The 27,291-nt window shown below is 44.6% G+C and overlaps 1 protein-coding gene across 4 annotated transcripts in view; it reads left to right on the top strand.

The window, feature by feature from the left end:
• The window catches only part of ABCG2 (ATP binding cassette subfamily G member 2 (Junior blood group)), a 134,390-nt gene that overhangs the window by 42,688 nt on the left and 64,411 nt on the right, over nucleotides 1-27,291 (top strand). For all 4 annotated transcript variants that reach the window (XM_056568490.1, XM_056568516.1, XM_056568500.1 and 1 more), the window contains exon 2: nucleotides 12,012-12,118. In XM_056568490.1, the coding sequence (XP_056424465.1) occupies nucleotides 12,068-12,118 (51 nt within the window). In that variant the 5' untranslated portion in view covers nucleotides 12,012-12,067. The remainder of the gene's footprint in view (nucleotides 1-12,011; nucleotides 12,119-27,291) is intronic.

The following is a 27,291-nucleotide window of genomic DNA, read 5'->3' as shown; positions in this document are numbered from 1 at the left end:
TTTGGAAGTGGATTTGAAGGTCCTTCATATTAGAAATACCCCACAAATGATCCCATTATAAAAACTGCACCACTCAAAGTATTCAAAATGACATTCAAAAGGTTTGTTAACCTGTGGTGTTTCACAGCAATAGCAGCAAATTGAAGGAGAAAATTCAAAATATTCATTTTTTACACTCGCATGTTCTTGTAGACCCAGTTATTGAATTTTTACAAGGGGTAAAAGGAGAGAAATCTTCCTTAAATGTGTAACCCAGTTTCTCTCGAGTAAGAAAATACCTCATTGGTGTATGTCAAGTGTTCGGCGGGCGCAGTAGAGGGCTCAGATGGGAAGGAGCGACAGTGGGATTTTGGAGAGTGAGTTTTTCTGAAATGGTTTTTGGGGGGCATGTCACATTTAGGAAGCCCCTATAGTGCCAGAACAGCAAAAAAACAAAAAAGAACACATGGCATACAATTTTGGAAACTACACCCTTCAAGGCACGTAACAAGGGGTCCAGTGAGCCTTAACACCCCACAGGTGTTTGACAACTTTTCGTTAAAGTTGGATGTGTAAATTATTATTTTTTTCCACTAAAATGCTAGTTTTCCCTCAAAATAATTTTTTACTAGGGATAATAGGACAAAATGCCCCCCAAAATTTGTAACCCCATCTCTGAGTATGGAAATACCCCATGTTAGGACATAAAATGCTTTGCGGGCGAACTACAATGCTCAGAAGAGAAGGAGTCACATTTGGCTTTTGAAAAGCAAATTTTGCTGAAATGGTTTTTGGGGGGCATGTCCCATTTAGGAAGCCACTATGGTGCCAGGACAGCAAAAAAAAAAACCACATGGCATACTATTTTGGAAACTACACCCCTCAAGGCACGTAACAAGGGGTCCAGTGAGCCTTAACACCTCACAGGTGTTTGACGACTTTTCGTTAAAGTTGGATGTGTAAATGATTTTTTTTTTTCACTAAAATGCTAGTTTTCCCTCAAATTAAATTTTTTACAAGGGGTAATAGGACAAAATGCCCCCAAAAATTGGTAACCCCATCTCTTCTGAGTATAGAAATACCCCATGTGTGGACATCAAGTGCTCTGCTGGCGCACTACAATGCTCAGAAGAGAAGGAGCGCCATTGAGCTTTTGGGGAAAAAAAATTGTTTGGAATGGAAGTCAGGGGCTATGTGCATTTACAAAGCCCCCCATGGTGCCAGAACAGTGGACCCCCCACATGTGACCCTATCTTGGAAACTACACCCCTCACAGAATTTAATAAGGGGTGCAGTGAGTATTTACACCCCACTGGCGTTTGACAGATCTTTGGAACAGTGGGCTGTGCAAATGAAAAATAAAAATGCCCACAAAAATGCCCACTATACCGCTTATTACATTACGTGAGGGGTGTAGTTTGCAAAATGGGGTCACATGTGGGTATTTCTTTTTTTGCGTTTATGTCAGAACCGCTGTAAAATCAGCCACCCCTGTGCAAATCACCAATTTAGGCCTCAAATGTACATGGTGCGCTCTCACTCCTGAGCCATGTTGTGCACCCACAGAGCATTTTACGCCCACATATGGGGTATTTCCGTACTCAGGAGAAATTGCGTTACAAATTTTGGGGGTCTTTTTTTCCTTTTAACGCTTGTGAAAATAAAAAGTATGGGGCAACAACAGCATGTTAGTGTAAATTTTTTTTATTTTTTTACACTAACAAGCTGGTGTAGCCCCCAACTTTTCCTTTTCATAAGGGGTAAAAGGAGAAAAAGCCCCCCCAAATTTTTTAGGGCAATTTCTCCCGAGTACGGAAATACCCCATATGTGGCCCTAAACTGCTTCCTTGAAATACGACAGGGCTCCGAAGTGAGAGAGCTCCATGCGCATTTGAGGACTAAATTAGGGATCACATAGGGGTGGACATAGGGGTATTCTACGCCAGTGATTCCCAAACAGGGTGCCTCCAGCAGTTGCTAAATTCCCAGCATGCCTGGACAGTCAGAGGCTGTCCAGAAATGCTGGGAGTTGTTGTTTTGCAACAGCTGGAGGCTCGGTTTTGGAAACACTGCCATACAATCCGTTTAAATTTTTTATTGGGGGGACAGTGTAAGAGGGTGTATATGTAGTGTTTTACCCTTTTAGTATGTGTTAGTGTAGTGTTTTTAGGGTACATTCACACTGGTGGGTTACGGTGAGTTTCCCGCTAGGAGTTTGCGCTGCGGCGAAAAATTTGCCGCAGCTCATACTTGAAGCAGGAAACTTACTGTAAACTTGCCCGTGTGAATGTACCCTGTACGTTCACATGGGGGGGGGGGGGCAAACCTCCAGCTGTTTCAAAACTACAACTCCCAGCATGTACTGAAAGACCGTGCATGCTGGGAGTTGTACTTTTGCAACAGCTGGAGGCACACTGGTTGGAAAACCTTCAGTTAGGTTCTGTTACCTAACTAAGTATTTTCCAACCAGTGTGCCTCCAACTGTTGCAAAACTACAACTCCCAGCATGTACTGATGGCCGAAGGGCATGCTGGGAGATGTAGTTATGCAATAGCTGGAGGTACACAACTACAACTCCCAGCATGCCGAGACAGCTGTTTGGGCATGCTGGGATTTGCAGTTTTGCAACATCTGGAGGGCTACAGTTTTAAAGAACACTGCAAAGTTATCTCCAAACTGTGGTCCTCAAGCTGTTGCAAAACGACAAATCCCAGCATGCCCAGACAGGAAACAGCTGTTTGGGCATGCTAGGAGTTGTAGTTTTAATTTAGCCAAACAACAGAAACGGCAAGACAATACGTGCCGTATGTAGGTTCCGGGGGTACCAATATATAGCCAAAAACAAAGAGACCCACAATACTAATATTATTTCAAAAAGTATAACAATCTTTATTAGACAATAAAAAACAATTTTAAAAAATTAGTAAAAGGCAGAGGATGGCCTTACGCAGGAGACAACAAGTGCCAGTGGACCTGGTGTGGGTAATGTAGGCATTCAGTCAAGAGCATACATAATATAAGGCTGGCATAGCTGCATACTTATGATATCGTAACAATAGACATAATATCTAACATACATTGATGTAACATAGGGAGCAGCAATGCAATATAACAAACATAAATAGGAACCCAAGATAGGTAATACCTAAAAAAGACTACCTGTCATATACCCAAAGGCCAGGAGCACCAAGCACCAACACCCCTTGGGTTCCTATTTATGTTTGTTATATTGCATTGCTGCTCCCTATGTTACATCAATGTATGTTAGATATTATGTCTATTGTTACGATATCATAAGTATGCAGCTATGCCAGCCTTATATTATGTATGCTCTTGACTGAATGCCTACATTACCCACACCAGGTCCACTGGCACTTGTTGTCTCCTGCGTAAGGTCATCCTCTGCCTTTTACTAATTTTTTTAAATAGTTTTTTTATTGTCTAATAAAGATTGTTATACTTTTTGAAATAATATTAGTATTGTGGGTCTCTTTGTTTTTGGCTATGAGTTGTAGTTTTGCAAGATCTGGAGGGATACAGTTTAGAGATCACTGTATAATGGTCACTAACTGTAGCCCTCCAGCTGTTGCAAAACTACATATTCCAGCATGCCCAAACAGCTGTCTGGGCATGCTGGGAGTTGTAGTTTTGCAACATCTGGAGGGCTACAGTTAGAGACCACTTTATAGTGGTCTCAAACTGTACCCTCCAGATGTTGCTAAGCAATTCACCGGCTTCCGTACGATCCAGCCGCACGACATCGCCGCCCATCCCCGTCGTTTCCCCGTTCTGCCCCGCCTATTGTGGGTGGGCAGGATGGGGAAATTGGGGAAATGAAAGTTAACCCTCCCGCCCCCGATCTGCTATTGGTCGTCGCTTCTGGCGATCAATAGCAGGGATAGGAGGGGTGGCACCCCTGCCACCTCACTCCTATCCCTTCAGGGGGATCGTAGGTGTCTTAGACAACCGCTATCCCCCTTATATTCCGGGTCACCGGAATCATTCAAATCGCAAGTGTGAATTCACTTGCAATTTGCCACGATCGCCGACCACCAACCCCCCCCCCCCCCCCCCCCCCGGGCGTTTGCACGGGATGCCTGCTTAATGATTTCAGCAGGCATCCCGGTCCGATCCCCGCCCGGCGCGTGGCGGGGGCCGGAATTCTCCATGACATACACGTACGTCATGGGTCCTTAAGTACCAAGGTGTCATGACGTACGCGTACGTCAAGGGTCCTTAAGAGGTTAAAGGGGTACTCCGCACCAAAATATAGGGCATAAGATGTCTGATCTCTCCTGCAGCACCCTCGTTTCTCAGATGCACAGAGCGAGGATTGCTCTGTGGCTGATGACAGGAGATGCAGGGGACGGAGTATCACGACCTCACGACCCACCCCCTTAATGTAAGTCTATGGGAGGGGGTGTGGCGGCCTTTGGATAGGGGATAAGATGTCTAGGGGCGGAATACCCCTTTAAGGTATTACAGAGCCGTAATATGTTATATTCAAGCCATTCTGCTCTCTGCTGTGAAGTAGATACAAAGCATTGCCTAGACCAGATACAAATATATTAAGTTCTCATGCTAGGTTGGTACGAGTTAATAGTGTTACAGAGATACAGAAAACAAATAGTGAGGAATTACTATAAGTTTTCATTAGATGTATACCCATAAACCCTCTCTAAAAACCGTGAGAAGGAGAATCTAATAACATGCAACCTTATGGGACCTGCTGTGCGTGTTTAAACATTTAATGATTCTGGATAAACAGTTCAAAGTGCGGGCAGTAAATACATGACAACTGAGGTAGAGGATATGGGAAGCTGTAGTATGGGAACAATAGTAACGGCTTGTGTAGTGCTAACATATTCCATGGTGTTGTACACATATTTATATAAAGTTCTGGAGTCCAACTCACAGTGTATAATCTATTGATACATTTCAGAAATGTGGGAATAGCGCATGCCAACACAGAGATAATATAAGCTTTATGTAAATGTTTCTCCTAGAATCCAAGAGTTGCATGCTAAGTACCTGGCCACTGTGTTGCCCCTTAGGACATGTTGTCATATACAGTATCGACTGATCATTTTAACTTCATTTACACTTGGTTCAACAACTGGCCTGCACCATATTTCCCTCACCTGACCTATGGCGTACCAGTAGGTCATAGGTCGGTAAGGGGTTAAACAACCATATTAAAAATGTTCTTTAATTTTCATCAGTAACACCATACATTTTTTTTTGGGGGGGGGGGGGGGGGGATCTGACAGTGCCCATTTAAATCTGCAAATTACTTCTGGACTGTGACCAGTGACAACTCACCAATTCTTCTTGTATTACATAGTGTATCTCATAAATCATATCTCAAATCTGAAGCACTCCAAAGAGTTAAAGGGGTTATCCACCATAAGGTGATTTTAGTACGTATCTGGCAGACAGTAATGCACATGCTTAAGGATCTGTGATTGTCTTGGGGCTAAATGGCTATGTTGTGAGATTACCATAACACTGTAGCTAGCTTTTTGTGAACTAGTATTTCCTGTTTGACTTTTCTTTTTTTTACTACAAATCCCACAATTCCATTTTCTTCCCTCCCACACATCAGCCATCCCACCCATTGAAACATAAATGAGCTGCATCCATCAAAAGACCTGTGGTTTTCAATCAGGGTGCCTCCAGCTGTTGCATTAGTTGCAGATTGATCGCTCCACCCATTGAAGCAGACAGGCTCCCTGTCATCAGCTGACTAATGAGTCAGGTCTCGGCCGTATTGCAAGCTGGGAAAAATCTGAGACAACAGCCATTTTGTATGCTGGTAAAAATAAATATTGGAGTGAAAATCACAGAATTGTGAGAAAACCGTCACACACAGGTACAGACACTATATTATGAACTACACTAACTTTACAGCCCCTGTAGCATAGTCAAATAAAAAAAATCCTGGAATACCCCTTTAATCTTCTGTGGTTGAAATTGAATCTGAAGAAAAACAGTTTTCCATAAATCCTGGATTCAAAGGTGTTATTTCCCCGGGGCCTTGTGTACAGAAGACACCTTATTTGAAGTAGTGGTTTTTAAAACTTTTGAGCATCCTAAACGTAAGAGCCAATTGTCCATCCCGCACATATATCTGTCTGTGCATCTGTAACATAGACAAATGCTTTTATTCTCTTGTGCTAAGTGTGTGTCCCTCCCATTCCTGTCCCTGCTTTATTGACAGCTGGAGGAGAATCCCTATTTCCACATCTTGCATCGGTGCACAATCTATATGCACAGTGCCTTGAGTGTCAATCTAGCAGGGACAGGAATGAGAGGGGAAGCAAGGAGGCATTCCAGCCCTTAGCACTACAGAGGCTTGGGAATCCTCTTTGACTCTTTAGACCAGAGAATAAAAGCATTTTTCTATTTAATAGACGCACAGACAGATAAATGAAATATGCCCAACAAAGAAGCAATAACGTGCACTCACCGCATAGAAAGTGTCTTCAATCCTGGAGGCTGAAGTACCGGCGGGGGATGTCCATGGATATCACCGAAGTGCTCGGAGGCAACGCTAGCCATTTCACACAGTACTCTGTGCTTCTTCAGGCCAGAAGAGGCACGGAGTACCATGCGAAACGTCTGGCATTGCCTCCGAGCGCTTCGGTGACATCCATGGACATCTCTGCCGGTACTTCAGCCTCCAGGATTGAAGACACTTCTATGCGGCGAGTGCACGTAATTGCTTCTTTGTTGTGCTTGCTTCATTATCTTCACACTCAGTACGTTGCACCCCGCAGGTGTTGATACTACAGGACTGGACGGAGGATTGCGGGTTAGATACAGGTTCACACCAGTGGATGCGTTCTTTGTCTGATATTGGGGTGTGCCTCCCCTCTGCTTTTTTTTTATTTTTAGATATATGAAATATACAATGTGACTTTTTGCCTTAAAAGATATAATACAGCAGTTTTTAATGTTGCAACTCCCTTTTACTACATACATTTTCCATGTCAAACTGGGTGTGTGTATTAAGTGTAAACATTGTGTGTCAAAGAGAAAACAAACAGTGTTCAACTTGCAGGATAACTAATAAAAAACATTGGAAAATGGTGGAAAACTTTTTTTTTTTTATCAACTGGCACCAGAAAGTGAAACAGATTTGTAAATTACTTCTATTAAAAATCTTTATCCTTCCAGTACTTATTAGCAGCTGTATATGACAGAGAAAGTTCTTTTTTTTTTTTTCTGTCCACAGTGCTCTCTGCTGACACCTCTGTCGGTATCAGGAACTGTCAAGAACAGGAGCAAATCCCCATAGCAAACCTATGCTGCTCTGGACAGTTCCTGATACAGACAGAGGTGTCAGCAGAGAGCACTGTGGACAGAAAAAAAGAAATCCAAAAACAAAAGTTATTTCTCTGTAATATACAGCTGCTATTAAAGGGGTAGTCCAGTGGTGAAAAACGTATCCCCTATCCTAAGGATAGGGGATAAGTTTGAGATCACAGGGGGTCCGACCGCTGGGGCCCCCTGCGAACTCTCTGTACGGGGGCCAGGCTCTCCGGCCAGATATCGGGTGTCGACCCTCGCACGAAGCGGCGGCTGACACGCCCCCTCAATACACCGCTATTGCAGAGCCGGAGATTGCCGAAGGCAGTGCTCCGGCTCTGCCATAGAGTTGTATTGAGGGGGCGTGTCGGCCGCCGCTTCGTGCGGGGGTCGACACGCCCCCTTCGCGCGGGCTGCCGGGGCCCCGTACAGGAGATCACTGGGGGCCCCAGCAGTCGGACCCCCTGCGATCTGCAACTTATCCCCTATCCTTAGGATAGGGGATAAGTTGTTCACCACTTGTTCACTACTGGACTACTCCTTTAAGTACTGTAAGGATAAAGATTTTTTAATAGAAGTAATTTACAAATCTGTTTAACTTTCTGATCCCAGGTGATAAAAAAAAAATGTTTTCCACCGGAGTACCCCTTTAATATACTGCACTAGTATACTAGTGCCGTGTATTCTGCCTATATGCTGACAGGCAATATACCCGGCTATGCTGCACAGCACAGCTTGGTACACAGACACCCATGGCAAGCCTGGGGGCCTTCACAAGACTCCTGGCTTTATTGACTGAAGCCAGGTACTGGGGCTGTGATGCACAATGTAAGCTTCACTTGCAGCATTCATCATTTGACCGAGGCATGTAAAGGGTTAAACTACACAGAGCAGGTTTCTCTGCTCCGGGCAGGTACAGTGGGATTCCAGCTATCATATAGGTGGCCGAACTCCTGCGATCCCGCATTGGGAGAACCACTAAAGTTTATTATAACCCTTATTCTAGCCCCAGTGGGCTAGAATAGGTACACTTAATTGCTGCCATAAAAAGATGTATCGGCTGTCATTAAGAGGTTAAAAATCAATCTGGAAAATCTGCCGCATGTGGGCATGCCATTATTGTTCTGAATGTGTTTGTTAGTCCATGTAGTCCACCTAATCCTGACAAGTGATTCACATGTACTCAGCCCTGGTTCGGTATAGGTACAGTAACTTTCAGTGAAATTCTATAACTGAAGTAACTTAAGTTGTGAAACCTTATACTACATACCTTAATAGCATACCAAGGAAACAATACGGAAACACGCTACTGCACAGGTCACAGAGTCCACAGATCGGCAAGCTGGCAGACGGCCTCCCGCTGGTGTGTGTGTGTACACAAAGTACATGTTTTGTAACAGTGACTTTTGTAGCCTGCATTCATCTCGTTATAGGTGTCGCTTGCCTTTGCCTCTCGCACGCAATAGAGGATTTACTTGTTTGAATGAATGCTGGAAATATCAGGGTTGTGACAAAGTTTCATCCCTCTAGTTACAGTGCTGTACAGAGTAGTGCGTGTGAAGTTGCAGACATGTACATTATAAAACATGTCTTATACAAGACTAACTGTACAGTCTTATACATTACAGAGTTGTTTTGTAAATTATTTTATTTCTAAAAATGTCTCTAGAAGTACTCCTTGTTTCCAGATAAAATTTATTTCAAATACACCAAATTGTCTTTTTTTTTACTGGGATCGCTTTAAGGGATTGTCCACACTGTGGACATTCTGCCAACGAAAAGTATGTCCGCCCAAAGAATAAACATGTTCATTCTTTAATTTGAAATCTGCTGGATTAAATTGTCATCCATAAGACGGCGGATGTCCTTTTGCCGCCGGCAATTTAGACAGAACCTACTGCTAGTGGACATTCAGCCGGTCTAACTTTTTGGGTGGAAAGTCCGCAGTGTGAACAAGCCCTAAAACAGCTGTCGCCTAAATATGCTGCCTGTTCAATAACAGGATATTCCAGGGTCATGTAAGGTCTATAAAGCACTATTTCTAACTACAATGTCCCAATGCATGTTTTGATGATTTGTTGGTTAGGTATTGTACTTTATTAAAGGGGTACTCAGGAAAATAAATAGTTTTATCTTAATATGCCCAAACTGCCTCTGTCACGCCCGCTCCTATAGACATGAATGGAGGGGGCTTGGTGTGAAATCACAACCAAGGCCGCCCAAACCCAGCATTCTGAATATAAAGTTTAGAACACTGGGTGACTGCACAAAGGTTGTAGGGGGGTCCCTGCGGCCGGACCCCCGCGATTGAACATCTTATCCCTATCCTTTGAATAGGGGATAAGATGTCTAGGGGCGAATAAAAAGAAAACTATACTGACTCTCTTGTCACGCTTCACTTCCTAGTGCTGGAGCTCAATATGTCACATTTCTGCTCAGCCAATCACTAGCTGCAGCATTAGCCCATCTCTGCCAGTGACTTTCTAAGCGGCAATATGACCACAGCACCAGGAAGTTGAGGGGGCAAAGATTGGGGCAAAGATTGGGGCAACGATCAAGTCTCTACATATCACCATTAAAGGTTCCTCACCAACCTTGGCACAGTGGCACTCACAGACTAGCCAGAACCCCTCCCTCCTCACTTTGTCAGGGGCAGAATTATCATATTTACATAGCTTGAAAAAAAGGTATACAGTATATACAGTATATTTCCAGAAAAACCGCTAGACCCCCCTTGAACTTGTTTATTGAGTCATATATCACAACATCATGTGGCAGAGAGTTCTATAGTCTCATACAGTAAAGAATACCTGTTTGTGATGATGGTGAAACCTTCTTTCCTCTAGACGTACAGGAAAAGAAGGAGAATTAGATGCTCCTCACCCTTTGTGAATCTAAGTAAGATGTCATCTAACAAAATTTCTGACTCTGGCAAAAATTAGAGAGGCTGGGTTAGAGCATGCTTCTTCCACTAACAAGCATGTTCTCAATGTTAAAGGAAGCCTGTCATCAGTTTCACCTGCACTAACCTGTCTGTGCAGACAGGTAGCGCAGGTGATTCTGATGACAACGATACTTACTTCGTCCCATTCCCTGCTCTAGTTCTTCCGCAATCTTCCACCGTATTTTTCGTTCCGGGGCTGACTTTAAGCATAGGCAGAGCTTTGTGACAGAACCCAGCAGGCAAACAGCAGTGGTGACATCATGAAGCTCCACCCATGATCCAAGTTGGCCCCAGAACAAAAGATATGGTGGAAGATTGCAGGAGAACTAGAGCACTGAATGGGACCAGATAAGTATCGTTGTCATCAGTGTCACTGCACAACCTGTCTTTACCAACAGGTTAGTGCAGGTGAAATGGATGACAGATTTCCTTTAAAGGGGGTTAACCAGTGTTTTATAAAAAAAAAAAAAAAAAAAAAATATATATATATATATATATATATATATATATATATATATATAATAATAATAATAATAATAATAATCTGAAGGATAGTAAACAAGAACCATGCTTACTAAGCATTAGTCCCTCGCAGCTTCTGTTTAGCTCCTTCTGGTCCCCTGATCTTCTTTCTGCTTTCCAGGCAAGATCTTGTTGTAGGACCTGCTGCTTAGCCAATCACTGCTCGAGATGAAGCATTGCTGCAGCCAGTGATTGACTGAGCAAGCAGGTCCTGCAACAAGTGTTTGTCTCAGAAGCAGGAAGAAGAAACATACCTGAGACTGAACAGAGCTGAACAGGGTACCGGGGCTAGGCAAGTATATTTTCTATAAAACACTGGATAACCCCTTTTAAGCTATGGGACAATGTAAGTGAATACACTCACTCACTCACTCACAGCCAGTACAGATTGCAAACAATGTAAAACGGCATAATCACACATGGACAACATACAACAATGCAACATGGTAATATACCATAAACACACGACAGTAATAAACACAAATGTCAGACAACCAATTCACATGTCCTACACGTATACAAAGTGGGACACTGCACAGAATCTTGGCAGCTGTGCCCGATACCAGTGTTTTATTGAAAGAATGCAAATCAATCCTCTAATTTCAATATGCAGAGGTACCCTATTATTTAAAGGGATTATCCAGAGTTTTGTTAAAATGTATATCTTGCTGGGGACAAGAAAAAAAAAACTAAAAACTATACTTATCTAGTCGTGGTCCTGCTGGTCCTCCACAGCTCCTGTTCACTTCTTCTGGTCCCTCTTTTTTATTTTCCTGCTTCCAAGACAAGCACTTGTTTCCTGACCTGCCCACTAGGCCAGTGATTGGCTGAGCCAGCATGTCCTGTAACAAGCCATTGTTTGTCTGAAAAGTAAACCCCCTTATTTTGAACAGAAAATGAAAACTTACAATTCTTTATGCTGCAAGCTGAAGAACTGAACCTCTTATCTGCTCCTATACCCTTTGGGTCAGCTGTACAACATTTAGTTGTGTGCAGATTCTGATTTTTCCAAATTTTTGAGACCGTATTTATCTTCAGATCCTGAAATAGAATAGATTGAAGTGTTTGTCCTTGTGGTCATCTCTAATGCCATCTCTGATTAGATACTTAGGAGTTGGTATTATATTACTGCTTATACAAAATTCTATCCGCTAATTTGTTTTATGTTTCTTGAAATTCCTTTTTAAACGAAGTAAAATGTAAGTTATTCATAAGTCTGTTATTTCATAGTTTGTTCTTTTGTTTGTTTCTCTAGCTGAATTGGAAATAAAAATTAAGTTCATTACAACGGAAGGATACAGCTTCTAAATCATGCATGACCCAGATGTAAAGTACGAGCCATGCAGTACCATGGATACAACAGTAAGTGCATCTTAATTGGGTTTGATAGTAATTTATAAAATTAATAGGTTAATAGAGGTTCTCCTTCAATATTCATCTGGATTACATATTTAGTTTTGTCTTTTACAACACCACATTGTGGCAGGAGACGTTGACGACAACAGTGTTTGTATTTTTTTTGCCAACTTCACGCTGTTCAAGAGAAATGTATAAACATAATAATATGAAAATTAGTATGTTTGGTGCACTGGTGGCATTACCTAGCCCCTAAATGCACAACTGTCCGGCAGGTACAGGAAGAATGCCCCTAATACTGTAAATATGCAGAACCTAGCTGCTATGTTCTGTGAGGAAGGTTATACATATTTATTAGGGGGGGGGGTTCTTACTAAACCTACCAGGCAGGCATAGCAATGCATCTGGGCTAGGGAATGTGCCCAGTGCACCAAACATATTCCTTTGCATATTAAAATTTTCACAATGATCCCTTAAATGGCGCAATGTATGTGAAAAAAAAAAAACACTAGTGTGATCAGTATCAATCGCACTATATTATTAGGAAAGTATGGGCAACTCTGTGGTCAGTTTCCATTTAAAAGGAAATAGTCACTATAGCCAACAACCTAATGTATGTCACCTCATATTGTCCACCAGTGGCAGATGTCGAGGGAATGATAGATTGGGCATGTTGAATTTCAATATGCTCAATTATTTGTTTCCATAGGAGACTAGCTATTTCCAGAGGGTTTGGCAGTGGCTTATTTCCCTCTCTGCATTAAACTAAACATGCACACTTACCCGAGGTGTAGGCTCCCCTCCTCCTCTCGGTATGTAACATATCTTTTCCTATCTGTCTACGATAAAAGTCTCTTACTGCATATGCTGCTTGTAGATTCAGCCAATATAACATCCAGCTTCAAAATCACAAGATAGAACAGGCCTGCACTGATTGGTCCAAACTCAGCTTTCCCACACCTCTTTACAACGTGTGGTAGCCGGGGGGCAACAGGTGTACCACACATGCAACAATCCTGATTCGGGTGCTCAATCCCGCAAAGGCAAAGTTCATAGAAGCAAACTTGAATAGTAGATTCAGGAGGCACTGACCACCGTAGATTGTGCAAAAATCCTAATTCTTTATTGCATGGTGCAGAGATAAAAGCGGACAAGTGTTGACGTAGCACACCAGGGAAAGGCAACAGCTATTTCACGCCTATTACAGGCGCTTCATCAGTCTGATGAAGTGCCTTTAATAGGCGTGAAATAGCTGTTCCCTTTCCCTGGTGTGCTACGTCAACACTTGTCCGCTTTTATCTCTGCACCATGAAATAAAGAATTTGGATTTTTGCACAATCTATGGTGGTCAGTGCCTCCTGAATTTACTTTTCAAGATAACATTCAGCTTCCCCTTCCACTTATTAAAGTACTACAACTCCAGCACAGACCTTGGTCCCGGTAAAGGCACATGTATCCAGCAAAAACTTACTCCAGATCCAGTGAGTAAGGAGCAATAAAAGCTTACTTGATTTATTGATTGATTTTAGGCTTTAAAATACATTCAGTAATATGGCAGTCACAGGCAGTAGGAACCAAGGCATTTTGATTTAATCATGGCAATCTTAAAGGGGTTATCCAGGAAAAAAAAATGTTTTATATATCAACTGGCTCCAGAAAGTTAAACAGATTTGTAAATTACTTCTATTAAAAAATATTAATCCTTTCAGTAGTTATGAGATTCTGAAGTTAAGGTTGTTCTTTTCTGTCTAAGACCTCTCTGATGACACCTGTCTCGGGAAACGCCCAGTTTAGAAGCAAATCCCCATAGGAAACATCTTCTAAACTGGGCGTTTCCCGAGACATGTGTCATCAGAGATTACTTAGACAGAAAAGAACAACCTTAACTTCAGAAGCTCATAAGTACTGAAAGGATTAAGATTTTTTAATAGAAGTAATTTACAAATCTGTTTAACTTTCTGAAGCCAGTTGATATATATAAAAAGTTTTTTCCTGGAATACCCCTTTAAGTATGGTGACTTGCCTAAACGGCAGTGATGCAGTCAGAAGGTGTTTGTTCCTACTGTCTGTGGTGACTGCTTTTCCAATGTAATGGAAAAAATAATGTTCTGGAGCAATACATACCAAAGCTCTGGAACAATACTAATCTACACACAGTTTGTTTGATTGATAGGTTGCTATGGGCAACAAAGAAAATATTATTACAAGGACAGGGTCACACAGGGAGCCTCTGAAGCATATTTCATGCTGCGGATGTGCCAATGGCAGTCACAGAGGGACTTCAAAGCGAGTGACTGTGACTGCCCTCGGCGCATCTGCAGCGTAAAATGCTCCCCATGTGACCCTGCATTATAGCAGCTTTATAAATCTCCCCCAACATGAGGAATTTATTAAAAGTATTGGAAGATAAACTGTCATTGTTTCCATGGCAAACATTCAGAGCTCAGCCTTAACTTTTTTTTTAATTGATCTGGTCAAATGAAAACTGATTTCTGATCGATTGCTAAAGAGATCCAAATATAGACGCATACCAGTCTTATCTTGCATTTTCTATAAAACATCTAAATAATTTAGATTATGTGGACTGATAAGTCAAAGGTGGAACTGTTACGCCGAGCGCTCCAGGTCCCCGCTCCTCCCCGGAGCGCTCGCAGCGTCCCCTCATTCGCAGCGCCCCGGTCAGACCTGCTGACCGGGTGCGCTGCGATATTACTCCCAGCCGGGATGCGATTCGCGACGCGAGACGCGCCCGCTCGCGATGCGCATCCCGGCTCCCGTACCCGACTCGTTCTCCATCTGTGTTGTTCCGGCGCGCGCGGCCCGGCTCCTTAGGGCGCGCGCGCCGGGTCTCTGCGATTTAAAGGGCCACTGCGCCACTGATTGGCGCAGCAGGCCTAATCAGTATCTTCACCTGTGCACTCCCTACTTATACCTCACTTCCCCTGCACTCCCTTGCCGGATCTTGTTGCCATTGTGCCAGTGAAGGCGTTCTTTGTGTGTTCCTAGCCTGTGTTCGAGACCTCCTTGCCGTTGCCCCTGACTACGATCCTTGCTGCCTGCCCTGACCTTCTGCTACGTCCGACCCTGCTCTTGTCTACTCCCTTGTACCGCGCTTATCTCAGCAGTCAGAGAGGTTGAGCCGTTGCCGGTGGATACGACCTGGTTGCTACCGCCGCTGCAAGACCATCCCGCTTTGCGGCGGGCTCTGGTGAATACCAGTAGCAACTTAGAACCGGTCCACCGACACGGTTCACGCCAATCCCTCTCTGGCACAGAGGATCCACCTCCAGCCAGCCAAATCGTGACAGTAGATCCGGCCATGGATCCCGCTGAGGTCCCACTGCTAGTTGTCGCTGACCTCACCACGGTGGTCGCCCAGCAGTCGCAACAGATAGCGCAACAAGGCCACCAGCTGTCTCAACTGACCGTGATGCTACAGCAGCTACTACCACAGCCTCAGCAATCATCTCCTCCGCCAGCTCCTGCACCTCCTCCGCAGCGAGTGGCCGCTTCCAGCCTCCGATTATCCTTGCCGGATAAATTTGATGGGGACTCTAAGTTTTGCCGTGGTTTTCTTTCGCAATGCTCCCTGCATTTGGAGATGATGTCGGACCAGTTTCCAACTGAAAGGTCTAAGGTGGCTTTCGTAGTCAGCCTTCTGTCTGGGAAAGCCCTGTCATGGGCCACACCGCTCTGGGACCGCATTGATCCTGTCACTGCCTCTGTACACTCCTTCACGGATATTCGAAGTGTCTTTGAGGAACCTGCCCAAGCCTCTTCTGCCGAGACAGCCCTGCTGAACCTGGTCCAGGGTAATTCTTCTGTTGGCGAGTACGCCATCCAGTTCCGTACTCTTGCCTCCGAATTATCCTGGAATAACGAGGCCCTCTGCGCAACCTTTAAAAAAGGCCTATCCAGTAACATTAAAGATGTGCTGGCCGCACGAGAAATTCCTGCTAACCTACATGAACTTATTCATCTTGCCACCCGCATTGACATGCGTTTTTCCGAAAGGCATCAGGAGCTCCGCCAGGATATGGACTTTGTTCGCACGAGGCGGTTTCTCTCCCCGGCTCCTCTCTCCTCTGGTCCTCTGCAATCCATTCCTGTGCCTCCCGCCGTGGAGGCTATGCAAGTTGACTGGTCTCGCTTGACACCTCAAGAGAGGACACGACGCCGCATGGAGAACCTTTGCCTGTACTGTGCCGGTACCGAACATTTCTTGAAGGATTGTCCTATCCGTCCTCCTCGCCAGGAAAGACGTACGCTGACTCCGCACAAAGGTGAGACAGCTCTTGATGTGAACTCTGCTTCCCCACGTCTTACTGTGCCTGTGCGGATCTCTTCTTCTACCTTCTTCTCTGCTACGGCCTTCTTGGATTCCGGATCTGCAGGAAATTTTATTTTGGCCTCTCTCATCAACAGGTTCAACATCCCGGTGACCAGTCTCGCCCGACCTCTCTACATCAACTCTGTTAACAATGAAAGATTGGACTGTACCGTGCGTTACCGCACGGACCCTCTCTTAATGTGCATCGGACCCCATCACGAAAAAATTTTATTTTTGGTCCTCTCTAACTGCACTTCTGAGATTTTTCTTGGATTACCGTGGCTTCAACGCCATTCCCCAACCCTTGATTGGACCACAGGGGAAATCAAGAACTGGGGTACTTCTTGCCACAAGGACTGTCTTAAACCGGCTCCCAGTACTCACAGTTATGACCCTGTTGTTCCTCCGGTATCTGGTCTTCCTAAGGCCTATCTGGACTATGCTGATGTTTTTTGCAAGAAACAAGCAGAGACTTTGCCTCCTCACAGGCCTTATGACTGTCCTATTGACCTCCTCCCGGGTACTACTCCACCCCGGGGCAGAATCTATCCTCTGTCTGCTCCAGAAACCCAAGCCATGTCGGAATACATCCAGGAGAACTTAAAAAAGGGGTTTATCCGCAAGTCCTCCTCTCCTGCCGGAGCTGGATTTTTTTTTGTCTCCAAAAAAGATGGCTCCCTACGCCCTTGCATTGATTACCGCGGACTTAATAAAATCACGGTAAAAAAACGCTACCCCCTACCTCTTATCTCGGAACTCTTTGACTGCCTACAAGGCGCCCACATCTTTACCAAGCTGGACTTAAGAGGTGCTTATAATCTCATCCGCATCAGGGAGGGGGACGAATGGAAGACTGCATTTAACACCAGAGATGGACACTTTGAGTATCTGGTCATGCCCTTTGCAACGCCCCTGCCGTCTTCCAAGACTTTGTAAATGAAATTTTTCGTGATCTTCTATATACCTGTGTTGTGGTTTACCTGGAAGATATTCTGATTTTTTCTGCCAACTTGGAAGAACACTGCCAGCATGTCCGCATGGTTCTTCAGAGACTTCGGGACAATCAACTTTATGCCAAAATGGAAAAATATCTCTTTGAATGTCAGTCTCTTCCTTTCCTAGGATACTTAGTCTCTGGCCAGGGACTACAAATGGACCCAGATAAACTATCTGCCGTATTAGATTGGCCACGCCCCTCCGGACTCCGTGCTATCCAACGTTTTTTGGGGTTCGCCAATTATTACAGACAATTTATTCCACACTTTTCTACTATTGTGGCTCCTATCGTGGCTCTAACCAAGAAAAATGCCAATCCTAAGTCCTGGTCTCCTCAAGCGGAAGACGCATTTAAACATCTCAAGTCTGCCTTTTTTTCTGCTCCCGTACTCTCCAGACCTGACCCGTCTAAACCCTTCTTATTGGAGGTAGACGCCTCCTCAGTGGGAGCTGGAGCAGTTCTTCTACAAAGAAATTCTTCCGGGCATGCTGTTACTTGTGGGTTTTTTTCTAGGACCTTCTCTCCGGCGGAGAAAAACTACTCCATTGGTGATCGAGAATTACTGGCCATAAAATTGGCGCTTGAGGAGTGGAGGCACCTGCTGGAGCGATCCAAATATCCAGTTATTATTTACACTGATCACAAGAATCTCTCTGATCTCCAGTCTGCCCAACGTCTGAACCCTCGCCAGGCTAGGTGGTCGTTGTTCTTTGCCCGTTTTAACTTTGAAATCCATTTTCGCCCTGCTGACAAGAACATTAGGGCCGATGCCCTCTCTCGTTCTTCAGATGCCTCTGAAGTGGAAGCCTCTCCGCAACACATCATTCCTCCGGACTGTCTGATCTCCACTTCTCTAGCTTCCATCAGACAAACTCCTCCAGGGAAGACCTTCGTTTCTCCACGCCAGCGCCTCGGGATTCTCAAGTGGGGACACTCCTCCCACCTCGCAGGCCATGCGGGCATCAAAAAATCCGTTCAACTCATCTCTCGATTTTATTGGTGGCCTACTCTGGAGACTGACGTTGTTGATTTCGTGCGGGCCTGTACTGTCTGTGCCCGGGATAAGACTCCTCGCCAGAAGCCTGCTGGTCTCCTTCATCCTCTGCCTGTTCCTGAACAACCTTGGTCACAGATTGGTATGGACTTTATTACTGACTTGCCCTTATCCCGTGGCAACACAGTTGTTTGGGTGGTCGTTGATCGATTTTCCAAGATGGCACATTTTATCCCTCTTCCAGGCCTTCCTTCAGCACCTCAGTTGGCAAAGCAATTTTTTACACACATTTTTCGCCTTCACGGGTTGCCCACGCATATCGTCTCGGATAGAGGTGTTCAATTCGTGTCTAAATTCTGGAGGGCCCTCTGTAAGCAGCTCAAGATCAAATTAAACTTCTCTTCTTCTTATCATCCCCAATCCAATGGGCAAGTAGAAAGAATTAATCAGGTCCTGGGTGACTATTTACGACATTTTGTTTCCTCCCACCAGGATGACTGGGCAGATCTTCTACCATGGGCCGAATTCTCATACAACTTCAGAGTCTCCGAATCTTCTGCTAAATCCCCATTTTTCGTGGTGTACGGCCGTCACCCTCTTCCTCCCCTCCCCACTCCCATGCCCTCTGGTTTGCCCGCTGTTGATGAAGTGACTTGAGATCTTTCCACCATATGGAAAGAAACCCAAAATTCTCTTTTACGGGCTTCATCCCGGATGAAAACATTTGCTGATAAAAAAAAAAGAACTCCCCCCATTTTTGCTCCCGGAGACAAGGTATGGCTCTCCGCTAAATATGTCCGCTTTCGTGTCCCCAGTTATAAACTGGGACCACGCTATCTTGGTCCTTTCAAAATCTTGTGCCAGATCAACCCTGTCTCTTACAAACTCCTTCTTCCTCCTTCTCTCCGTATTCCCAATGCCTTCCATGTCTCTCTCCTTAAACCACACATCCTTAACCGCTTCTCTTCCAAAGTTGTCTCTCCCACTCCTGTTTCCGGTTCGTCTGACGTCTTCTCGGTGAAGGAGATTCTAGCATCCAAGACAGTCAGAGGTAAAAGATTCTTCTTGGTTGACTGGGAGAATTGTGGCCCAGAGGAGAGAGCTTGGGAACCTGAGGACAACATCCTAGACAAAAGTCTTATCCTCAGGTTCTCAGGCTCCAAGAAGAGGGGGAGACCCAAGGGGGGGGGTACTGTTACGCCGAGCGCTCCGGGTCCCCGCTCCTCCCCGGAGCGCTCGCAGCGTCCTCTCATTCGCAGCGCCCCGGTCAGACCTGCTGACCGGGTGCGCTGCGATATTACTCCCAGCCGGGATGCGATTCGCTACGCGGGACGCGCCCGCTCGCGATGCGCATCCCGGCTCCCGTACCTGACCCGTTCTCCGTCTGTGTTGTCCCGGCACGCGCGGCCACGCTCCTTAGGGCGCGCGCCGGGTCTCTGCGATTTAAAGGGCCACTGCGCCACTGATTGGCGCAGCAGGCCTAATCAGTATCTTCACCTGTGCACTCCCTACTTATACCTCACTTCCCCTGCACTCCCTTGCCGGCTCTTGTTGCCATTGTGCCAGTGAAAGCGTTCTTTGTGTGTTCCTAGCCTGTGTTCCAGACCTCCTTGCCGTTGCCCCTGACTACGATCCTTGCTGCCTGCCCTGACCTTCTGCTACGCCCGACCCTGCTCTTGTCTACTCCCTTGTACCGCGCTTATCTCAGCAGTCAGAGAGATTGAGCCGTTGCCGGTGGATACGACCTGGTTGCTACCGCCGCTGCAAGACCATCCCGCTTTGCGGCGGGCTCTGGTGAATACCAGTAGCAACTTAGAACCGGTCCACCGACACGGTCCACGCCAATCCCTCTCTGGCACAGAGGATCCACCTCCAGCCAGCCGAATCGTGACAGGAACTTTATAAAAGTCATAGGTTCTTTATATAAAAAGTAAAGCTAACAAAGCATTCCATAATAAGAATTATTCTGCAGGACATGGATAGCTTGTCATAATTGATCGGATTATAAATGAAGTTCTCTATAAGAAAATCCAGAAGGAAAATACCCATACATACATACGTTCAAGACCTAAAGCTCACGTGCTGTAGGTTTTACAGCAAGACAATGATCCAAAGCAGAAAAGAAAATCCAACTCTCAATGGCTCAATAGTGGCTGAATCAATGTCCTGAGCCGAATCCCATTGAGATGCTCTGACAAGACCTTAAAGCGGTAGCTCATAAATAAAACCCTCCATTTAGCCGAATCAAAACAATGCTGCAAAGTGTGGGCCAAAATTCCTCAACAGCTATGTAAAGTTTGTCTTTGTTGCTGTGTCATTTATGGCAACCTATGTTCTGTCAATAGATAGAATACAGAACTCATACTGACTGACAAATCCTAGAAGTACTTCAGTGTCATTCCTGTTTGTTGGTCTGTAGAGAGACCGTCTGATGTTACTGTACTTGCTTATTAAATTAATCAAAAATGTTACTACTTAGAATTAGAATAAGTATTGTTCAATAACCAAATAACATTCTAAAATATTTACATGGTGATATTTATGAAGAGCGAAGGTTGTTTCATAACCATATTTCTATTGTCAGGACTCCGGAGTATAGCTCCCTGTGAACAGGATGCATGTTTTAAGTAAAATATCTTGATAAGCCAAGAACACAGAAGATGGAAGTCTCTTGCAGTCCTAGTTTCCTGTGCACAAGGAGAAAAGGTGCAGGCCTGCTAGAATGTGCATGGACAGAAACAATAGATTAACGTTCTCCACCTGCCTTAAAATAATAAATAACCTAAAAATAAGACTTGATATTATGTCTGCTATCTCACCATCAGCTAGAAATCTGAAATTTAAAGGGGTACTCTGGAAGATAAAAAAAAATGTTCAGATCAACTGGTGCCAAAAATGTATACAGATTTGTAAATTGCTTCTATTTAAAAATCTTAAGCCTTCAGTATACTGCTGTATACTACAGAGGAAGTTATGTAGTTCTTTCTACTCTGACCATAGTGCTCCAGAGCAGGAGAAAATCCCCATAGCAAACCTCTCCTGGTGCGGGCAGTTCCTGGCACAGACAGAGGTGTCAGCAGAGAGCAATGTGATCACACTGGAAAGAACTACACAACTTCCTCTGGAGCATCCAGCAGCTGATGCGTACTGGAAGATTTTTAAATAGAAGTAATTTACTAATCTGTATAACTTTTTGGCACCGGCTGATTTAAAAAAAAAAAAAAAAATGTTTTCCCTCCGGACTGCCCCTTTAATGGGAACCTGTCACCAGGTTTATTCTACCCTATCCAAAGTAGTGAATATGCTGTAGTTATGTTAAACTCAGTGTTTAATTGTTGCAATGTCCTGTTAGCACTGTGAGACAGGAGTCTGATGTATTCATGAGATGTAGCCTTCACCCACTAAACTCTACTGACAGCTTTCCCCTGTTACTGTGCATAAGGGAAAAGTGCTCAATTAGATTACAAGATCAAGAAGCGTAAGAGCAGTTCTCTAGAAAATCCATTGATATTGCTAAATATGTAATCGAGGTAAGTATTTCTTAGGTAAATTTAGAATAAAACATGCAAAACAATAATCACTTGAACTATTTGGATCCATAGTTCCATCTGTTTCTTTAAGGGGTTTTCAGAGATTAAATAAAAAAATACCGCCTGCCATTCACCAAGGCTATATTGTGTTTGGAACGTCATTGGGACAGCAGTAAGAGTGAATCATCAAGTGGTGTAAGCAGAGTCCAGGGTGCTGGGAGTTATAGTGCTGACATTAGCAGGGGGTGGGACCACTGACCCTGGCACACTTACCCAAATTGGAGCAGTGCAGGAGGATGCACCGATGGTGGTAGTTAGAAAGCAGGGTCTGTGGTGGTTTTGGTGCAATAATTGGACCAACGTTTAACAGAACAGTTCTTTACTAAAGAAGCTTGGCAAACTCATTGTGGGAAAATTCATTGTAAACTTTCAAAAGTACAATCTCTTGTACAGGGTAGTGTGGTAGTACCTGTGAGGAGGTAACCTTTTCTAGCATTAGTCCAGTGAGATGTGTGGGGGTACAGTATTATTCATTCCTCAAGCTCATACAGAGAACAGTCTTGAAATACTCCACTAAAGGGATCTTCACTGATTGGCTTCCACTGTGTGAAGCATGTAGAAATAAAGTACTCATGATACTTGAGCTGCAGTGTTCGCTGTAGGGTGTATGTCCTTAGGCTAAGTTTCTACTTAGCCAATTCTGCCGCATGGTGTTTTTTTGGCCAAAAAACGCTGCGGCCAGATGTTAGCTGTAAATCAATAAGAAATCGCAAAATTCTTAATCCACTTGGCGTTATTCACTTTGGCGTTTTTTAAAAATCCTTTCAGCGTACTCTTTTTTGGTGTTTTTCAGCTCCTTGGCAGTTTTCCAAAATCGCAGCATGTTGAGTCACTGGCGATTTTTTTGTCAAAATCGTGGCGTTTTTCTCCATAGAAGTCTATGGGAGTGAAAAAATGCCAAGAAAAACTATATGTGGGTTTTAACTTTGGCGTTTTTTATTCTTTTTTGGGACTTTAGCGATCCAAAAAAGTGATGGAGATACTTTTTTTTAATAAAATTTTGTAGGGTACCATTAAAAATAAAATAAATAAAAAAGATACAGTAGTGAAGAAAAAAATAGCATCTAAGAAAATGTATATTATTTTTAAAACAGGGATCAATTTATGTGGGCAGGCATGGACCTAAAAATGTAGCCGGCATAAAAATGTAGTGTTTGTATGTTTTTCACTTTTTTTTCTTATTTTTTTTTAGGTAGTACTACTACTCCCAGCATGGAACACACTGTTCCATGATGGGAGTAGTAGTACCTGTACTAATTGACAGATCGCCCGTTGCAATCCTCCTGTATAATGTATAGATGCGGGCGGCCGCTCTTCTATGGTCCCCTGCACTGGCGTATATATATATTTATTCATATTTTCCACAGAGAGCTGTGATTGGCCAGATGGTTCCAGCCAATCACAGCTCTCTGTGGGAAATAGGAATATGTGTATATATACGTCAGTGCAGGGGACCATAGAAGATCGGCCGCCCGCATCTTTACATTATACAGAAGGATCACAGCGGGTGTCAGGAGTGACAGCCACTGTGATCTTTCCTTAACTGCTGGTACTACTACTCCTAACATGGAGCACACTCTGCTCCATGCTGGGAACTGTAGTACCTGCATTAATGGACAGTTCGCAACAGGTGTCAGAAGTTACACTTGCTGCGATCTGTCTATTAATGCAGGTACTACAGCTCCCAGCATGGAGCAGAGTGTGCTCCATGTTGGGAGTAGTAGTACCTGCAGGTAAGAACAGATCACAGCGGGTATCACTACTGACACCTGCTGCAATCGTCATGTCTATAGCAGAGATGGAGCGGCTTTCTCCTGTGCTCCGCATCTCTGCACTATACTCCGGCCGGCCACTCACTCATTCGTATTTGCCTCAGAGCGGTGATTGGCTGGAACCATCCGGCCAATCACCACTCTGGGCGGAAAATATTAATTAGTAATGTTCTATTCACATCACTGGCCGGAGTACAGTGCAGAGATGCGAGCGCTGAATAGAGCCGTTCCGCATCTCTGCTATATTATGGACAATCGCATCAGGTGTCACGACTGACACCCAGGGCGATATGTCTATTAGTACAGGTACAGGGGTGTGGAAATTTTATAAAAAACTACTTGTCCACGGGACTAAAATGGAGCAAAATCTACTTGTCCCTCATGACGATCTACTTGTCCGGGCCAATTTTCGCTTTTACGCTCTGATTTTTTCCTCCTCGCCCTATAATAGCCATAACTACCTACTATAATGACACCTTTTAATTTTTTAATAACGTATTCTCTGAACCAAAAAATATATATATATTTAGGGAAGTGAAATTGAAATAGTAAAAGATAATTTTGCAGATTTGGTGGTTTTTCTTTTCTGCGCCATTTACCTTGTGGTTGAGGTAACATGTTAGTTTTTTACTTTAGGCGCCTGATTACAGCGATATCAGATTTGTATCGTTTACGTCATGTTTTACTAATTCTGAACTTTTTCTAATTTTTTTAATTGCCATTTTTTAACCCCTGTAGCTTTTTTTTTTCCGCATACCAGGCTGTATGAGGGATAATTTTTTGCGCCATAATCTGTTTTTTGTATCGGTACCATTTTGGTATTGATCTGACTTTTTAATCGCTTTTTAACTTTTTTTTTCTGGGATATTATAAAAATTGCAAATCTGTGGTTTGGTATTTTTATTACATTTACCGTACGGGATACATAATGTTATGTTTTAATAGGTTGCACAATTACACACGAAGCGATACCAAATATGTTTATTTTTATTATGTTTGCATGTTTGTATATAGGAAAAGGGGGTGATTTGAACTTTTAACATGGAAGGGGTTAATGCAGCGGTCTTCAAACTGTGGCCCTCCAGATGTTGCAAAACTACAACTCCCAGCATGCCCGGACAGCTAACGGCTGTCCGGGCATGCTGGGAATTGTAGTTTTGTAACATCTGGAGGGACACAGTTTGAGGACCACTGGGTGTCTTTCAAACTTTTATTAAAACTTTTTTTTTTTTTCTTTTACACTTTATTAGACTTATGAGGAATCATTAGATTCCTCAGACAGATGAATAGATTCTATTGAACTCTATTAATCTGTGTGATCTGTGATCCATTGATAGAGCCTGGACCAGCCAGGATCTATCAATGACAGAACCGGGACAGGAAGAAGCAGAGGTAAGTCCTCCGGCTACCTCCATAGTGGATCGCCCCCCTGCAATCGCGCTGCGGGGGGGAGGGGTGATCCACCCCCCTAGCCCACCAGGGAGCATTCACATGTCCCTTTAGACCAGTGGTTCTCAACCTTTTCGGTGACCGCACCCCCCAAGGCCTAAAAGTATGTCCACGGGTACCCCCTCACGCGGAACTTGAGACCGAGGGGTACCCGCAGACAAAAGGCGTGTTCTTACCTTTATACTAATGCATCCCATTTCCATCTTAATCCCCTTGTGCTATTATTCCCCCTCCGTCTTACTCCCCCTGTCCCACAATTCCCACCTCCCTCTGATTCCCTTTTACCATTATTCCCCCTCCATCTTTATCCCCTTGTGCCATTATTATCCAATATGGAACAAGGGGATTAAGATGGAGGGGGGAATAATGATACAGGGGGATTAATATGGAGGGGGGGGGGGGGTTGATAATTCCCCCCTCCCTCTGATCCCCTTTTGCCATATCGGATAATAATAGCACAAGGGGATTAAGATGGAGGGGGGGGGGGGGGGATAATCAACCCCCCCCCTCCTCCATATTAATCTCCTTGTGTCATTATTCCCCCCTCCCTCTGATCCCCTTTTGTCATTTTCCCCCCTCCATATTAATCCCCTTGTGCCATTATTATCGCATATGGCAAAAGGGGGATCAGAGGAAGGGGGGAATGGTGCAAGGGGATTAAGATGGAAGGGGAGAGGGGAGTAATAAAGCACAAGACATAAAATTTCAATGCCTTGTGCTTTATTACTCCCCCCCCCCTCCATCTTAATGCCTTGTGCTCCGTCCCATACAGTCCCTCCCCCCCCCTCTGTGCCATACAGTTGTTTACCTGGCGTCCTGTGGTCCCGTTGCCTGCTGCTTCACGGGATGTTCCACAGGGCCGCACTGACGTGTGACGTCCCCCTGCGCTGTGCGGCAACTCCGCGCAACGTCAGGGGAGGCCACACGTCTCCCTGGCAACCACGCAGCTCACTTACAGTAGCCCCGGCCGCATCTCTGGCTGCATCTCTGGCCGCGCTACTGTACAGTGAGCTGCCGCGGCTATGCGCTGACAAATACTGGCCAATGCATGGCCGATATTTGTCAGCGTTTTCGCGTACCCCAGGTTGAGAACCCAGGCTTTAGACGCCGCTGTCAGCTTTGACAGCGGCGATCTAAAGGGTTAATAGCCAGCCGCGGCGATCGCCGCATGCTGGCTATTAGCGGCGGCCCCCGGCTACTGAGAACAGCCGGGGGCCGCAGAGTATGGAGCGGGCAGGAATCCCGAGCCCGCTCCATACATACTGCAGAGTGCCGCATACAGTCTCCCCGTGCAGACGTGCCTCCTCCCCTCAGCTCTCCGAAGCTACAGCTGGGGGGAGTGAAGGCAGAGGACGCAGGTCTGCACGGGGAGCAAGAAGCCACGCCCCCTCATCTCCCCCCGCACGAGCAGGGGAGAGAAGACATATACACAGCTTCTATCTCCCCTGCTCTGCTTCGGATCTGCAGTCTGTATGGAGCGGGCTCCCGACTCCTGCCCGCTCCATACAGACTGCAGATCCGCCGCACTTGTCAGGTCCGGCCCTGCTTGCCTGAAGCCGGGCTAAGGGCCGGACAAATTCACCTGCCCGGCGCCCAAAACTGCTAGACCGGGGCGTCGGGCGATAGAAATTCCACATCCCTGAGGTACTACTACTCCCATCATGGAACAGTCTGTTCCATGCTGGGAGTAGTAGTACTACCTAAAAAAAAATAAAAAAAAATTGTGAAAAACACACTTTATTAAAAAATAATTACATTTTGTTATAAAATATATACATTTCGTTAAATATTTTATTTTTTTCCCATCACTACTGCATCCTTTTTTGGTACCCAACAAATTTTGGGTACCAAAAAAAACTGCCATGGGGCAATTTCCACACAAAGGAAATAACGGCAGAAAAAACAGCAGAAAAAACAGCAGATGCAGGAAATTGCACTGGCATTTTTTCAAGCGTTTTTTTTCAAACTATAAAACGCAGGACAAAAAAACAAGTAGAAACTTAGCCTTAAAGACCTGTGTAGGTTCTATGAATGCAAAAAAGCCTAG

This window comes from Hyla sarda, chromosome 1, assembly GCF_029499605.1.
Source record: "Hyla sarda isolate aHylSar1 chromosome 1, aHylSar1.hap1, whole genome shotgun sequence".
In the NCBI taxonomy this organism is placed as follows: domain Eukaryota; kingdom Metazoa; phylum Chordata; class Amphibia; order Anura; family Hylidae; genus Hyla; species Hyla sarda.
The sequence above is the reverse complement of the archived record's forward strand: the minus strand, read 5'-3'. Positions and strand labels throughout refer to the sequence as shown.